Source organism: Rattus norvegicus, chromosome 14, assembly GCF_021556685.1.
Source record: "Rattus norvegicus strain SHRSP/BbbUtx chromosome 14, alternate assembly SHRSP_T2T, whole genome shotgun sequence".
Taxonomy (NCBI): domain Eukaryota; kingdom Metazoa; phylum Chordata; class Mammalia; order Rodentia; family Muridae; genus Rattus; species Rattus norvegicus.
Genome location: NC_141547.1, coordinates 13,788,278 through 13,805,586, shown reverse-complemented (window position 1 = coordinate 13,805,586; position 17,309 = coordinate 13,788,278). Strand labels below are relative to the sequence as shown.

General features: G+C 41.4%; 1 protein-coding gene across 3 annotated transcripts; it reads left to right on the top strand.

The window, feature by feature from the left end:
* The first annotated feature begins 9,762 nt into the window (after positions 1-9,762).
* On the top strand, positions 9,763-12,438 carry LOC120096510 (oogenesin-1-like). Of its 3 annotated transcripts, none has more exons than XM_087584713.1 (3): positions 9,763-10,049; positions 10,511-11,101; positions 11,871-12,438. In XM_087584713.1, the coding sequence occupies exons 1-3, from the start codon at positions 9,763-9,765 to the stop codon at positions 12,436-12,438; spliced, it is 1,446 nt and encodes a 481-aa protein (XP_087440839.1). The 3 variants fall into 3 exon arrangements, with proteins under 3 accessions (XP_087440839.1, XP_087440838.1, XP_087440840.1); XM_087584712.1 differs by having other exon boundaries at positions 10,508-11,101; XM_087584714.1 differs by lacking the exon at positions 10,511-11,101.
* Positions 12,439-17,309: the final 4,871 nt, after the last annotated feature.

The following is a 17,309-nucleotide window of genomic DNA, read 5'->3' as shown; positions in this document are numbered from 1 at the left end:
AGTCTTTTCTTTGTTCTCTGGGGGAGTATAGCTTTCCCCTCAAGTGTGCCATTGTCCTTTATCTTTTAAGCAATTTGGGCCTTTTCTAAGTGAGGCCATCCCTTAGTCCGATCCTAGTTCTCAGTGGCTGTCTCTTACAGGCCTGCAACCAGGATAGGCTCCTGCATAGCCATTTCCCGAGCCACTTTATCTGCTTTGTTACTGCCCAATGCCACTGAATCTCTTCCCTCCTGATATCCTGAGCAATGAATAGTACTCACAGTTGTTGGCTTCACAAGGGCATCCAAGAGATGGCAAAGGCATCTGCGGCACTGATGTACTGGGGGGGTTGAGGTTCAGCCATCCTAGATGACATTGTGTTGTCCACCATGGCAGCACCCACTTATCTCTGACCTTCATGAAGAGAACTGTTCCCGTCTTCAGGCGTATTGAAGTCAGTCGGGAGTGAGGGCCTTCCACCCATGTCTGGAACATTCTTTCTGGCCTCTAGTAGGATTCTGTCTTTCCTCAGTGGTAAAGAAGACCTGTAACAGTTACTAACAAGCATCTCAAATGGGATGGTGAGAAAACAAGAGAATCTTGAGAATAGAGGTCTACTGAAGAGGGCAAACAGCATTTAGTCACACAGCTAAACCAGGAGGCTTTCTTGGATAAAAAAAGCCATTGTACAAATAAGCACAAGCTTTGTCTATGAAACAGAAAGGGGAGCAGAGAGGCAGCCTATCTGTTACCGGCTGTCTCTCTGGACTTAGATTTTCCCTTAAGGTGTACCTCCCTTCAGTGTCAGCTTGGTGGCTTTGCCTCTCAAGAGAACCAGCCTCCAAATGACACTAGGCTTCCACTAAGAACTAATAACAAAAGGATGGAGAGATGGTTAGAACCTGGGTGCTAGATACTAAGCAGCTGACAAAAGAATTGTAACCAGTTCACCTGGGGCTTTCAGGACTTTAGTAGCAGCCCTTTACCAAACTGTCTCAGTGGGCTATAGGCCCATGGAAAAGAAAACATTAATCCTGACTGGCAAAACAAAGTTCTTCACAGTTGTAGATTCTTTGAAACTATTTTAGGGGCTCTTTTTGTCCCCCAACCTGGGGCATTTTAACCATAGGGGCAGGAACTGGCTGCTGTGGGGATAGGACCAAAGGCACTCTCCATGTTAATGATGATCAGTGAGAAAAGTAATTTAATGTTGGAGATTGACTCCTCCCTTGGAATAAGGACAGCAGATAAGGCAGGCTTCCTTAAAGAACTTCTCTTAATGAGCGCTCTCCTTCTGTGAGCAAATGTCAGAAATTCCTTTCTTGTTTTCCTTATAGTCCTCTCCCACCTTGCTCTCAGCCTTTTTAGATAGTTCTTCCCGTAGCATTTCTAACACAACCTGTCCCTTTTTTTATAGCCTGTTGACAGCATTTCTGATCTTTTAGGCAGCTACGCACTAAGTGCCATACCGGCTGAAACACCGCCTTTAAGATTCCTTACTCCCAAGGAAAATTTAAATCTTTCTCAGTTCATCACAGCTGGCTGTGAGCACAAGCACAGATAAAACACTATGTTTTTGTTTTGTTTTTCTTTCCTTTTTTCAGAGCTGGGGACCGAACCCAGGGCCTTGCGCTTGCTAGGCAAGAGCTCTACCACTGAGCTAAATCCCCAACCCCCAAAACACTATGTTTTAAAAATTAACTTTGGCTATCAACCAACACACCGCCACTAGAGCGGGGTCCACAAAATTAAGTTTCTTACTCACTAAGCTTTAAGGGGACCAAGTAAAACTCTTCGACGAACAAAGCAAACAGTTTCATGATTTCAAACACAGTCGTCGGTCCAAGATTTTAAACACAGTCGTTAGTCCAAATTCAAGCACGAAACAAAAGTCAAAAAGACACTAACAGACACCAACACATCCAGAAAACCACAGTCAGGTCACAAAGAAAACAAACAATCCAACAGTCAAACAAGTAACAAACCAAAAATTCAGACGGAGTCAGTGAGGGTCTTGGATCCTCTACTCCAATAAAATTCAGACGGAGTCATCAAGGGTGCGGATCCCTCCGAAAACGGACGGAGGTGCCACGGATCCGGATCTCCCTCTCCTCCAACCACCCTTGGAACATCTTCCAGGGGTGCGGGGGAGAAGTCCGAGCTCATCAGCTCCTTTTCTGGCCCGCCCAGATAGTCCCCAGATCTGAGCCTATTGATCGATCGTTCACAGGACAAGACACAACAGACAAGACAAACACCGGCCGGCTTACCTCCCGGTGGGTGGTCGGTGATCTCTGGGCGGAGGGTCTCCAAATCCCGGGGCCAGCCCCCATAATGAAAGACCCCCGGAGAGGACCTTTCCCTCAGGAGGAGTCCCAAGCGCCCAATGACCGAGCCGAGTCCACTCGGATGCAATCAGCAAGAGGGTTTATTGGAAAACACAGGTACCTGCGGGCACACAGTCTCTTCGGAGGACTTGCGCCGAAATCCAAGCTCTTCAATGTGCTCCTTTCACAAGACAGAATTTAAAATTTCTATCCTATATGGAGTCTAAAGGTCTTTACATCAAACTACTTGACCAAAGGAGAATCATTACTTACAAGTTTTGAGCACTGCAGAGAGGTCTTCAGCCAAACCAGGCAGTTATTCAGGCTGCAGGTCTCTGAGTGTGTTCTCTGGCTCCACTGAAGCCTTTGTGTACCTCATTGCTCAACCCTCCCTGTTGTATCCTCACCCTTCAACTGCGAACTGGATTTGGATTTCCAGGTTTAATCTCCACTATTTTACTTCTAGAGCAAACATCCAATCATTTTATTGGTTGAAACAGAAGGACTCATAATTACATACATTCCACTCATCACCATCCCTGCCCACCCCTCCAAAAGTTTCTTGGCTAAGTACAAACATAACACTTGTTAATGAAACATACAACACCTAGCTTTGTGATTTGTCCACTCACTTGCTTAAGGTTTCCTGAGTTGTCAATGTGCTTCAGTGACTGTGTCATGCTCTAAAGCCAAGGTTGTTTTAGAAGTCAACATTCTAGCAATCCTCCTGCCTCTGAACCCTTCTTAGGATTACTACTGTGAATAACCATATATGGCTCAAACTTATTCATGTGACTAGAGTCATTCCAAGTTTTCTAAATCTCAGGGTTTAAAATGTTGCTGATTAAAGAAATAAAATAATTCAATGATTTCCTTTCTCACTGGATTAGGGAAAAAAATACATCAGAGAAAGGAATATGTACTGGAGCTCAAGGACTGAAGTGCATGCTCCATCAATAAAGTGCAGCAGCAGCCACTCAAATGGGTGAAACAGGAGCATGATTTGATTATATTAGTATTGACAGGGTGCTGTGTGTGTATTCAGTTGGTAGGAAGCTATGCAGTATACTGGGAGTCCTCTCTCCAACTCTCTGTGCAGCATACATGATGGGGCATGCTGGTAAGCTGAAAATTGAAAGTTGGAGGTAGGAGGCTCAGTTAAAAGTCATCTTCAGCCAAATTGGAAGCTGAAGAATAGCATGAGCCCTACAAAACCTGCTTTGTAAATGGACAAAAAGAAAGATAAAAGAAGATAAAAGAGATGCTGCCCTTGGCTCCTCAGGAAACAGAGAGTATATCAGGTAGGGTCATCCAAACAGCCTTAGTCAAGGGATGAAATCTGTTTTGTTTTGTTTTTTTTTTTTTTTCGGAGCTGGGGACCGAACCCAGGGCCTTGCACTTCCTAGGCAAGCGCTCTACCACTGAGCTAAATCCCCAACCCCAAGGGATGAAATCTGAAGTGGGACTTGAGGTGGAGAATTGCTTCATCCAAAATGAGCACCTGTCTATCTTCTATTCCCGTCACCTACATGGTTGCTTGAATTGATCTGTGAATGAGTTCCACCAAAGACTCAACAACCTTCTGACGTTCTTTAGCACCAAGCATGTGAGGGATGACCATTCATTGTTGTCGTCAGAACACCCTACACATAGAATAAATTTTTAAACAGTAGATCTATTTGGGAATGGTGGCACACACATTTAATCATACCACTCAGGAGTTGCAGGTTGATTCATTCAGTGAGTTCAGGGCTAGCCTTACCTAAATATTTAATTCCTAACCATTGAAGTCTGTGGAGTGAAAATCTATCTTAAAATTAAACCAGAGCTGCAGGGGGTCACACGATGTTAATCCCAGCGCTCAGGGGAGAGAGGCGTGGGGGTCTTCCAGGTCCAGACAAAACTGGTTCACAGAGTGGCATGTGGGAAAACCAGGGCTCTTAAATGAAGATACCCAGTCTCAAAACCAGAAAACAAATAAAGACACAAACAAAGTATAGTTTATGCAGTGATTCAGGTACAGGCCTTAAACCTAGCATTAGGCAAGTAGAGGCAGGTGGACTTCTGAGGTCAAGGTCAGCCTGGTGTAAACTGTGAGTTCAGATATAACCAGAGCTGTTACACAGACAAACCCTGTCAAAAACAAAACAAAACAAAACAAAAATGCAACAGCCACAACAAAATATGAGACCAAGCAAACAAAATTCCTAAATAAAAACCTGAAGAGAGCTTTAGAGCCAGTGATATGCCTCAGACAGGAAAGGTACTTGCTACCAAGCCTGAATTCACTAATTAAGCCCACAGGTATACTGAGAGACACCACTTCAGGTTCTAGTCCTCCCACATCTACATGCATGCTCCCCTGCTGACACAGCAAAACACAAATGAACTAAGATTGTCATCATGGAAAGAACAGCAGCAGAGATGATCCAAGGTGGTGATGGAAGCTTCAAAGGACTGATGAAGGAAAGCCCCAAATGAATGAAAATGACTGCATTACAGAGTCCAAGATCCTTGGGTCAAGAGAAAATGGGTTTCTTCCAAAGTGCTGTGGATGTCTCCTGGGAAAATAAAGTAGAAATCAGTAGTGGGAAGAAAGAATTTCAGTGTAAAATGGGACCAAGAGAAAGGAGATATTGAGCTGAGCTGGGTGCAACTCAGGAGCAGGGAATTGGGGAGACCAGAAGTTAGAACTGACCTTGACAGTCTAACAGGCACCACAGTTATTAATGGAAGGGCCACAAGTACATCTAGCCAGAGATAAACCCAATGACATATTTTTTAGGAAGGTTGAAAAAACTGAACCCTCATAAGCATGGAGCCCTTCGTCTAAATAGGCAGTGGTGGGAAAATAAGTTTCTTCAAGTCCAGGCTTTGGGCTCAATGGAAAGGGATAGACACCTGATGCTGTTATATTCCTACTAGCTTTTGTCTAGTGTTTTCTGTCATTGACGTGTGTCCCTCTGAGAAACTTGCCAAGGATGTCTTTGAAGAATTCCATGCAAGGGTGGAGCACATTAGATTCAATTGGTTGGCCAGCATGGTTTGCCCAAAATACTGGAAGCCCTATCTTGGTGCCTTTGATCTTCTGTTTCATGCTCTTCAGAGTAGGAGGATGGAGGTCCTGACAGAATTTCTTGTTTGGTTTTGGTTTGTTTGTTTGTTGGTTTGTTTGTTTTCATGAGTTCGGTCTTTGGTTGAGGGTGTCCTCAGGATCGGCCTGAGGCTGAAATCCTGCTGCTAAGCCTTGTTCTGTGTGTGGTGGAAAAAAACTAAAAACTTCCAGCCTGCTTGTTAGTCTAGTTTTCTATAGCGAGGGGGAATTTAGAATTCCAACTCACAGAGATCCTTCTGCCTTGGTTTTCATTTCCTGTTGGGAGGAATTCTATGTGAGCCAAGTCAACTAGCTGTGCTTTCTTCATTTATGACCAGCATTGTTCACCAGGAAACTCACCTGTAGCCCTTAATCTATTCTTGAAAATACATGCACAAAACTATGAAATACCATTGTAAGATGACATGACAAATACCTTACACAATTATTTGTCTGGTATGGAAGAAAGAATCGAGCTTCATGCTTTGCTATCTTCTATTAGGGCAGCCTTCCTAAGGCTGAGGCAGGAGGATGATGTGCATTCATTTTGGCAAGGATTTCTATGGCTGCTGAAATGCCTTATCTTTTAAGATCATACTTAATTTTAGAGAACATGAGCTAAGTGTGAACTCAGGTAAACTAATGGTCTGGTACCTAGTATTAGTTTCAATGTTGTCCCCCACCCCCTACAAATCCAAATCTCTAGGCTAATTCCCAACAGGACCAGCATTTCCATGTTATACCCTCAAACAGACCAGTTTCCCTAGATTATTCCCCCAACAAACCTGCACCTTCCAGTTACAGTCTCACCCCTTGCCTAAGAATCACCAATGGAGAGGGTAACAGAAACTAAGTTAATGATTGTCTTCCAGCACTGGCCAATTATGTTAAAGGCAACAGTAGCTTTCCAATTAGATGCTTGCACATTACCTCTGCAGATATTTGGGGCTTCCTCACCACCAAGACTTTCCTGTGTGATGGAGGTGAGTTGGGAGGTGGGCTGAGCTGACTTGAACAGTGTAAAAACCCTGCTGTGAGTTGTATCAGATCAGATCATGTCGGTTTCAGGGGCATCACTAACATTTCCCTCCCACAATACTGTAACTCAGGGAGTAAAGTCCTTGCTTGGAAATCACAAAAGAGTAGCTTATGTATCAGTGCATCATCTGGACAGATGGAGGCATGCATTTCTTTTCAAAACTTGTGAGTCTGAGTAAAGTCCCAGAAATACAATGTCATCTTTGGCTATAATATAAAGTGTGAGGGAAGTGTGTACTGAACTAAAATATTTTCAAACCAGTTTAAAAAGTGTGTCGGGGGAATATGTCATCCATGGTTTTAAGAAAGTTGAAGGGGATTTCAGAAAGGAAGGATCACTGGGCATGGAGACATGCTCAGTGGTTACTGGGTATCTTGGAATGCTGTAGGATAAGTTGGGAACACTCATATTTGCAGAATTCCTAAATTTGCTTAATTATTACATAGTTTTGACTTTGATATTAGACCGAGTCTTGCTGTGAAGCCACGGTGGTTTAGAACTCTAAGTTTAGCAGTCCTCCTGCTTCAGCACACGTCCTAGTACTGATTTCAACTTGAGCAAGCATACTAGGCTGATCCTACCTGACTTATTTGCTCATTTCTGACAGCCTCCAACCCTCCTTTTCCTCTTTTCTTAGGCCTCTATTTAGAAATGGCCCAAATGTGCACCTCAGGCTGTCTCTGTATTATAATATGGCTGAAGATGGTTTTGAATTGATCCTCTGGCTTTCAACTCTCAAATTGTGAGGTTACAGGGCTGGCCATCTTCCCCAGTGCATGGAATGCTGGAGAGATGACTCCCTCCATGCTGTGTAGCTCTGTGAATACAGAGTAGAAACCCAGGACCCTGGGACAATACTAATGGAAACAAGCCATGATCCTACCTAAACCTTTGAATACGTGTTACTGTAGTTTATTGAAAAAAATTTTATTCAGTCCTTGAGCTCCAGAACATATAAGTGATTATTAAAATTGTTTGTTCCAAGTCAAGTGAACAAGACTTATGAATTATTTTATATGACAATTTTCAGCAACAAATTAAACTCTGAACTGCAGCAAATAAAACTAACTTTTGTCACATGAATAAAATTCACTCAGTTATACTGATTCACACCTTTAATCCTCACAGGAAGAAGGATGGTGAGGCAGGAGGACTGCTAAACTTAGAGTTCTAAACCACTGTGGCTTCACAGCAAGACTCAGTCTAATATCAAAGTCAAAACTATGTAAGAATTAAGCAAATGAAGGGGAAAATCCAAAAATTCATGATATGTTGTTAATCAACAGGCGAAATGTCTGAGAGGTGGTCCTTGAAAAAGTATTCTCACCGAGAGTTCTGATTCAATCAAAGAATTGGTTGGATACTACACATAGAATTCAAAGGGTGGAGCTTAACCAAATTCCAGTGGGAGGTGGGAGGGTGTGGCTGTAATGGGGTGAGGCTGAGCAGAGAGGTATATAAAGGCTTCAGTGGAGCCAGAGAAAATATTCAGAGACCTGCAGCCTGAATAGCTGCCTGGTTTCTCTGGGATGCAGAGATCTGTGTGCAGTGCTCAAAACTGGTATGTAATTGATTTCCCTTGAATCATGCAGTTTGATGTATACCTCTAGACTCCAAGATATGACAACACATTTTAATTTCTGTCTCTTTAGATGAACTCATTGAAGAACTTGGATTTAATTCCAAATCTAGTTTTAGTTTAATCTCAAACATCTTGGTTAACCTGTTGATTTCATTATTGTGGTAGATTTTTTATAAGAAGTCTTTCTATGTTATTCACACTCTCCTAGAAATGGCCATGTGGCTCTGGGTAGGCTGGATATCAAGATCCTCCTGACTCAGCAGACTCCTCAGGGCTAAGTATCTAGCAAGTTCCCTTATATTTCCATTCTCACAAATGCTTCTTGTGTTAGTTTTTGTGAGACCCTGGCTCATACTGGAGACCTGGAGACCATGTTTCTTTGATCCTCTTTAACTCATAATACCTAGAATTATATGTGTGAGTTACTCAAATGTCTTAACTTAAGCTATGCTCTGCATCTTTTTAACATAGCTTTGTTTTGGGATATGGTCTGCTTTTGGAACCCAGGAAAACCTGAAAATTTTAAGAACCTACTGTTGTCATCCTTCTTAGTAGAATTCAATTTTGATCCACAACTGGAGGATTTTTTGTTTCTTTTATTGTTTGTTTGCTTGTTTCAGTTTTTTCTTTGTTGATTGGTTTGTTCTTTCTTTTTCTTTCTTCTTTTTTTTATTATTTTATTGATTTATGTTTCAGAAATTGTCCCCCTTCTTGGTCTCCCCTCCACAGCTCCACTCCAAACATGCCTCTCCTTTGACCCAAAAGAGGTGATTCCCCATCCAGCCACCCACTCCTCCCTCATCCTTTAGCACCACCTTCCCTGGGGAAACAAGCCTTCATGGGACCAAGCCTCCCCTCGCATTCATGCAAGATAAGGCAATGCTTTGCTGCCTGTTTATCTGGAATTATGAATTCACCTGTACTCTTTGGTTGGTGGTTGCTCTGTTGGAGCTCTGAGTGGTTAAGTTAGTTGATCTTGTTGTTATTCCTATGAGTTTTCAAGCTGATTCAGCTCCTTCGGTTCCTCACTATCTCTCCAATTGCGATTCCCAAGTTCAGTAAAGTTGGTTGCCTGTGAGTGTCTGCAATTGTCTGAGGCAGGTGGTGGCACAGCCTTTCAGAGGACAGCCATACCGGGCTCCTGTGTAAGCACAGCTTAGCATTAGCAATAATGATGGGATTTGATGTCTGTTGATGGGATGGATCCCAAGGTAGGTGGTCTCTGGATGGCCTTTCTTTCAGTCTCTAATCCATTTTTTGCCCCTGCTTTTTCTTTAGACAGTAAATTCTAGGTTACACATTTTGAGATGGGTTAGTGTCTCCATTCTTCAACTGGAAGCCATGTCTATTCACTGGTGGTGGTCTCTTCAGGTTTATCCTCCCCTCTCATGCATATTTAAGCTACTGTCATCCACATGGGTCCTGGGAGTTTCTCCCTTTTTACTGTCTCTCTTTCATTCTTTCATTTTTAAAAGAAATGGTCACACTTAATATATTTTGAGCAGAAAATTATATACACATTTGAGTGATCAACACTCTCCCATGATTTCACTGTGGGAGTCTGTCTTTATATGACCAGTTTAGGATGAAGAGGTAAAATGATGTCTCTAACACTCCCAGAGAAGAAACTCAGAATCTTAAATGTTGTTGTGTTTGTGAAGAAGTTTCACAATCTTTCTCTAGAAAATATATTTTTTGCTAACTCCTTCCCCAGGAGCTTTCCTATTGGAGACCTTAGAAGATGAGTATTCCGACCCCACTCACACTCCAGATGCTGGCAAGACAGTCATTGCTCAGAAATGAGGATTTGGCCATATCCTCTCTGGAGGAGATGCCAAATGTGCTCTTCCCAGCACTGTTCAAGGAGGCCTTTGAGGGCAGACAAACCAAGCTTGTGAAAGAAACGGTGGCAACTTGGCCATTGCCCTGTCTCCCTGTGGGTGCATTGATGAACACTCAAAGCCTAGAAACCTTTCAAGCTGTGCTAGATGGAGTAGACATGCGACTGACAAGAAAGTTTCACCCCAGGTAGGAAATAAACAATTACCATATAAGGGATTTCATGGACTACACAATAGAGATTATTAGGGCAGATGGCTAGGCTATAAGTTGATCAGAAGTTTCTGAAAACATCTTCATGAGGGATACATGGTTCTTGAAAGTTATTTATTTTTTTCTAAGGACAGTTGAATATGGGTTATAGTTGAATGTGGACTAGAGTAAGTACAGCCTCACAGTAGAATGAGCCTATCCCTGACATTTCTACAACCACTAATGATATAACTAAGGAGAGATAAGGTTTGACTTAGTGAAAGAAAAGTAATCAAGTGAAGAGAAGGCATGGGAAAACATCTGGAGTATACCTGAGTCCAGTTTGGAGGTCAGCTGCTTAAACAGCATGTGTTTTAGCAAGGGGGAGAGATGAGTTTAGATATGTCATAAAAGTTGATTCGGAGTCTAATGACATTCATATGTTTCACCAACAGGAGAACAAAACTACAGGTTCTTGATTTGAGAAATGCACACCATGCCTTCTGGAACATATGGGCTGGTGCAGAGGAGAGCAGCTGTTCAGCAGAAAACTGGGAGGAAAAGCAAGTAGTGAAGGTCTTGCCCAGATATGCACTGAGGCGGCAGCGAGTGAAGGTCACAGTTGAATTGTGCATCTGGTCCTGCCTTGATGAAACACAAGCATATTTCTTGAAGTGGGCCCAGCAGAGAAAGGGCTCCCTACATTTCTGTTGTACACAGATGACAATCTGGGAGCTGCCACTCAGAGTTCTCAAAGAGATCTTGAATGTATTTAATCCACAACACATCACTGAATTAGAACTGAATACAGAGTGGAATCTGTCTGACCTGGCACATTTTGCTGCCTACTTTGGAAAGATGATAAATCTTCAGAAAGTCTTCCTGGCACCCCTCCACAAGATGACCCTCTCTAATAGCACTGAAACAAGAGACAGAGAAACCAAGTGTATCAAGAAGTTTATATCTCAGTTCTCCAAATTCAATTGCCTCCAGCATCTCTGCATGTTCTGCGTCCATTTTCTTAGAGATCACATGAATCAAGTCCTAGGGTAAGTAAGAACATAGACCTAGGTCAGATAGCAAAGCAAATCTGTCTCTCTTATCTTAAGGATTAGTGGCGCATAACGCCAACAGTCACTACTAGGAACAAACATTCAGAGACTCATAAGACTCAGGATTTTATATCCTGTTTTCATGTATACTGAGCTACAAAAGGTAAATTTTACGAGTGAAATCAGTGTTTCAAATAAGCATTTATGAATTAGAGAATTGATTTGGCGTTAAGATAGGTAGTAGGAGTGGATTATAATTTTTCCAGGGATTATATTCTGGATTTGGAGGACTAGGTAGCATAGTTTGAACCTGAGCTATATGCTTAAATGTAAGAGAACAGCCTTGTCTCCCAATTACCATGGGTGGAAACTTTGGAACACAAGTAGCACTGGATGAATGGGACAGGGGGTACAGCTTGTGCTGTAATTGAGAGCACAGGTGACTTCAGAAGGAAGGATAGAATCCATATTCATTGAGCACATAGTAAATATCGAGATGCTGTCAGGACTTTATGTTGATGGAAGTACTTCTGTGTGCTTTCTGGACTTATGAGGTAAACTGCTTTTCAGTGTGAGAGTGAAGTCAGTGGATGAACTGTGGGCTGGGCATGACTGAGGTATTTACATCAGGAAGCATCATAACTGATGTCCTTGATCATTTAGTCAAACTGACCATAGGGCACCTGGATCCTTCTATCACTCTGTACATTCCAGCCAAATCTCTAAAACACTATTACCCATAACTAACCTCCTGTTCTATCCCTAGGTGCCTGATGACTCCCTTGGAGACTCTTTCAATCACATACTACCTAATTTCACAGAAAGACTTGGATTCCCTATCCCGCAGTCAAAGCCTTTTTCAGCTCAAACATCTGGATTTGAGAGGAGTGGTCTTATGTGATCTGGATATTATGCCTCTGAGAGGTCTCCTAGAGAAAGTGGCAGACACTCTTGAGACTCTGGATTTGCAGTGGTGTAGGATGACTGACTCCCAACTCTATGCCCTCCTACCTGCCCTCAGACATTGCTGTCAGCTCACCATGGTCAACTTCTACAGCAATAACTTCTCCATGCACATTCTCAAGGACCTTTTGCAGCACACAATCAACTGGAGCAGGATCAATGTGGAACAATATCCTGCCCCTCTGGAGTGCTATGATGACTCGGCTCAAGTTTCTGTAGAAAGATTTGCCCTACTTTGTCCTGAGCTCATGGACACACTCAGGGCAATAAGGCAGCCCAAGAGCATCTCCTTTGCTACAGATACCTGCCAAAGATGTGGTGAGTGCTGTGTCTATCACAATGGGTCCAGACTTTGTTGTTGCTGGCAGTAAATTGGGAAATAGGACTTCCATATTTGAATAAACAAGAGACTTGAGACACATCTCTCATCTGGGTCCTAAGAGGCTATGGCTTCTGACAGTGCTCAGATGGTTGAAAATAAAATGATGTACAGTGACTGGAATCTTGAAGGCTAAGCTGGACATGGGGAACAGACAAATGTGGAGCTCTGTGAAGAGAGCATGTGGAGATTCAGGTGTGTCTGTTGAGCTCAATTGGTGAGCAATAGGCTGCTTTGCTCTGGTATCCAGTGTTTGAGCTCCTGCACCAAGAGTGAGTGAGGGGAAATTAGGAGTTTGTCAATATACATCATTGATTTCTGCATTAATTGCATGTATATTTGTGTTCTATTTGAATGCTTTCATGACCGAAAAAGGCATCAGAACCCGAAGATGGTTTGAGCTGCCAGATGGTTATCCAGAATTGAACTCAGGTTGTCTAATAGGTCAACGAGGAATCTTAATTACTGAGCCATGATCCCTTGTTGCCCATATTTGACACTGGAAATAGTACTCCTGGATACATAATCACAAGAAAACTGGTGGATTTTTGTTTTGCTTTGTTTTCTTTTGTTTGTTTTTGCATAAAAGCTTACCAGTTCAGCATTCTTTAATTTGTTGCCTTTCAGATGTTTTGTGCACATGAGTATGTTGATGACTTACAAATTGGTTTATTTTTTAAGATAATCACTAAGTAGATCTGCTAAAGCAATACCAATGCCCTGAGTCATTCCATGAAATGTCTGGATGTGCTTTACTTCATACAGTGTTTGTCTATCCATTCATTGGATTTGTGAACCACATTAAAAAGAGTGTAATAATACCTAACAGTTATCTCAGCAGCCTACAGGTTGAGCCTTCAGAGCAGAAATTCAATATCACTCTATCTACTTATTTCAATACCTAATATAACATTCAAGAAACTTCTCCTAAACAGGCAGCTAGAGTTCCTCTGCACTTTCCTTCTCGTCTCTCTTGACTTTATCTTATCCCTGCTCTGGAATAGAACAAAAGCTGTGCAACATGAGTAAATAAAAGTCAAAATAATAAAAATTTGAAGGATTTTTTATAGTATAGTCTTTAAGCATATATTGATAAGAGAGGAGAACAAAAAATGTACAGAGGATGGGAGATAAGAATCTAAAATAAATATAACCTTCCCTAGTTATTTCTGTAGGGTCATGTCTGAAAGAAACTACATTCTTTGTACATTATACATATACTAATTATATTTTCTAAGTGCATACTAACCATACCCACCAAGCTTAACAACAATCCTCACAAGTTTTCTTAGAGCAAAACAATTGGGTGGTTCGTTATTTTTTAATGTTATTAAAAGTGTTCCCTGAAAATATAAGGTGCTAACTTGTTTCAGGGAGAACTTGTTACTATTGAGGTTCAGTGGACAAATATTAAATGTTAAACATAGCGAGCTCCCTATTCATCATTTTATTTGACTTTCATTAATTCATTTATTCACTTTACCACCTGATCACATCTTTCGTTTGCTTTACTCCCAGTCTTACCCTTTGATGATTTTCCCTCATTTCCTGCTCCCATTCTTCCCAGAGAAGGACAGGCACCCAGGCCACACCCAGGCTAGGTATCATACTGCTCTGTCACACAAAGTTGCATGAGGACTAAATGCATCCTCTCCCACTGAGGCCAAACAAGGCAGCCCAGCTAGGGGAAAAGTTTCCAAAGAAATGCAACAAAGTTCAATATGAGACAACCCCTGTTCATGCTTGCAAATGTTGAGGGAAATGGTATAGAGAGGGACTTCTCAGCCTAGAGCTGGTTGATAACACACAAGCCAAGCACCATTTTTATTGTGTGTTAGTCCTGCCCTCTGCTGGACAAGTGATTGACATCTGTCACAGGATTTCTTCAAAGCCTTAAGTTTCCTAGTATCTGCACTCCCAGCCAGGAAGAATCATTGTACAAAAGAACATGGATTTTCTGAAGCAGAAAAATCATAGTCCATTGATAGCTGCATTCTATAGAATTGAGAAGCTCTTATGGAAGCTGAGTCATCCAAGGGGAGGAAGGCATTGTGCTCATGCAGTTAAACTGATCAGTGCAGCATTGACAAGCTTGATGTGACTGATGCCATGAGGAACAGATGCAACTGTGTGACCTTCAGCAATTCTTGACCTGGAGTCCCACAAGAAAAGAGAATTACACATCGGACATCAAGGTTAAATGGGAGTATTAACAAACCCTCCTGGAGAAGGAAGAAAAGAAAAATCAGACTCACTGGAGACCATGTCCTAATCTGTCAGGAGTAGCCATAATGTGAGGACAGCTACACAAATTTAGAGACACTGAAACTCAGAGGTGTGTTTTGCAAAAACCTCAGGAAAACTTGAGCTGCTCCTTACCTTTGCTGCATGCAGTCTTTCTTTGTTCTGCTTCCCGACTCTTTGTATGGGGAGGAGTGGTAAATAAATGTTACTTTTCAATCGTCCCAGGAAAGACAAAAACAAAATTATTCTCAAGAACAGGCAAACATCACCAGTTTTGTGCCTTTTTCAAAGGTTTTGAGCAAAATGTAAACTTTCATTAAATTGACAAGGTAGGATAGGATTGTTAAACATTGATGGCAGACCAGATAACATACCTCCTTAAAGGAGGAAGGACTGACAGAGAAGCAAATGACAGGCAAATGCTGTGGGAGGGGACCTCTGTCCCTTTCTTCAAAATTGGGCAGAAAACATATTTACCAAGAGGGAGTACCTGGACTCCACAGGAGAAAAGGCGAAACAACTCAACAGTGAAGCCACCATTACTTGTACTAAGAAATTTACAATCAGTACTATAGGAATGAATGCATAATCAGTGGTTTGGGCAGGTATGTGGAGGAGGTATATTCCTAATCATAGAGGTAAGGTAATTCTCAATTTTAGAGTCAACACAAATTGTCTGTGCTCATCAACTAAACAGGTGGAAACCTGAGTTCTCTCAGCTCTCATTGTCTCAAAGGACAAGTACACCATCACAGTTGTGCACATCTGCATCCCTAATCCTAAAATCTTTTGAACCCTTTTTAGAGTGTCCACAGGAGTCTCTATACCACAGCAACTCTTCTCCCAGAGCCTGTGCTGCTAAGGGAGTGTCACATGACTTAATCTCACAGTCACAGACACCAGAGGGACAGATTCTTAGGCAGACATAAGGAATTGATGACTGTACCCTCTATAGAGATATCTGCTGCACTATCGTCAAGTCTAATAATGGAGTAATTGATCATGCACTGAAATACAAACAGCAATTTTTCAACTCTGCCCAAACAGGAAGTTTGTATTACAGTTTGTTTTTGTTGTTGTTTTGTTTTATATATACATGTATATATGTATATATACTTATATATGTGTATATATGTGTATATATGTATGTATATACACATATATATACATATACATATACATATATATATTCTAGAAGACTAAGGAAGACGAGTTACCAAAAAAAGCGACCTTACCTTCGGAAAGTCTTCATTTTATTAAAGATATTACTAAACAAGTGTCTTCCCCAAACCCTCCTTCTATCTGCAATATTTTATGTCAAAGATAATGAACTATAAGATGATGCTTAGTGTAGAGGCTGAATCATCTGTGAAGGTATGCATATGATGCTGCCTTTAGCTTTGGAGATCTGAATGCCTGTTCTCAAGTTATTGAAACATTTAGAAGTCTGAGGAGCTATGGCCTTGCTGGGGGAGGGTTGCCACTAGGAATATGTTTTTTTTCCCTTTTCTTTTTTCGGGGCTGGGGACCGAACCCAGGGCCTTGCACTTGCTAGGCAACCGCTCTACCACTGAGCTAAATCCCCAACCCCAAGGAATATGTTTTAATTTCAAAAAAAAAGAAGAAAGAAATGGTGGTGTGTATGTGGAGACCACCCTTTGGTTAATAGCATTGTCTACACTTTCAGAGGACTTGTCTCAATTTGCATCACTATAAATAGTACATGATTCAGCATTTCACTTCTGGGCATGAACGCAGAGGATTCAATACCCGACTACAGAGGTGCTCTACATCCCAATGTTTATTGCTGCTCTCTTCACTATAGCACTAAATTACACTCCAACTATTTATATATCAACATATGGTAAAAGAAAGTTTGATATGAACACAAAATAGAATAGTATTCAGCTCTAAAGAAGAATTAAGTTATAAAATATGCAGAAAATGCAGAAAAATGGAAGGACAAACCCTAAGAGAGATCATCCAATCTCATAAAGAAAGAAAAATGCAGATTCTCTTTCATAGGTGGAATCTCCCCAAACATGTAAATGACTAGTCATGTAGATATAGTCTAATCAGTAGAAACAAGGACAAAAGGACTAAATACTAGGGGATCAGAAAAGACAGAATGGTGTTGATTGACATAAGTTGTGAAAGAGGATCTACATCCAATGATTCTTCTCATTCAATTCTGTCATGGGATTTTCAGGTTGGGTGGTAGATAAGTGCACTAGGTCGAATTCCCTACTGAGAGTACAGAATCAGTTATGAATCTGCACACATCAGAATGTCTGTTCTTAATGTGTAGAAATTTATGAAGATGTCTTGACTTTGAGAGTTCTTGACTTTGGTATTTGGATTTGTCAGCACCTTTTTTAGAGTAAAGGATATATTTTATTTTTGGGAATATATTACATCTCTCTCTTCCTTTTTATCACTCCTTCTTAACTTTCCCATATTACCCTCACAACACCACACACACAAACACACACACACACACACACACACACACACACACATAAACAAACAATTCCAGCAGTTTTTAATATTAAAAATAGTTTCTTAAGAATAAGCCCCAATTTATACAACCTTCAGCCCTCCGCACTGGACTAGAAATAT

Bases quoted from the DNA above. Each gene is read 5' to 3' on its own strand.
- LOC120096510 (XM_087584712.1), top strand. From the start codon at position 9,763: ATGAGTATTCCGACCCCACTCACACTCCAGATGCTGGCAAGACAGTCA. The intron at 10,050-10,507 runs GTAGGAAATAAA...TTTCACCAACAG, and splicing joins ACAAGAAAGTTTCACCCCAG to GAGAACAAAACTACAGGTTC. The intron at 11,102-11,870 runs GTAAGTAAGAAC...TTCTATCCCTAG, and splicing joins CACATGAATCAAGTCCTAGG to GTGCCTGATGACTCCCTTGG.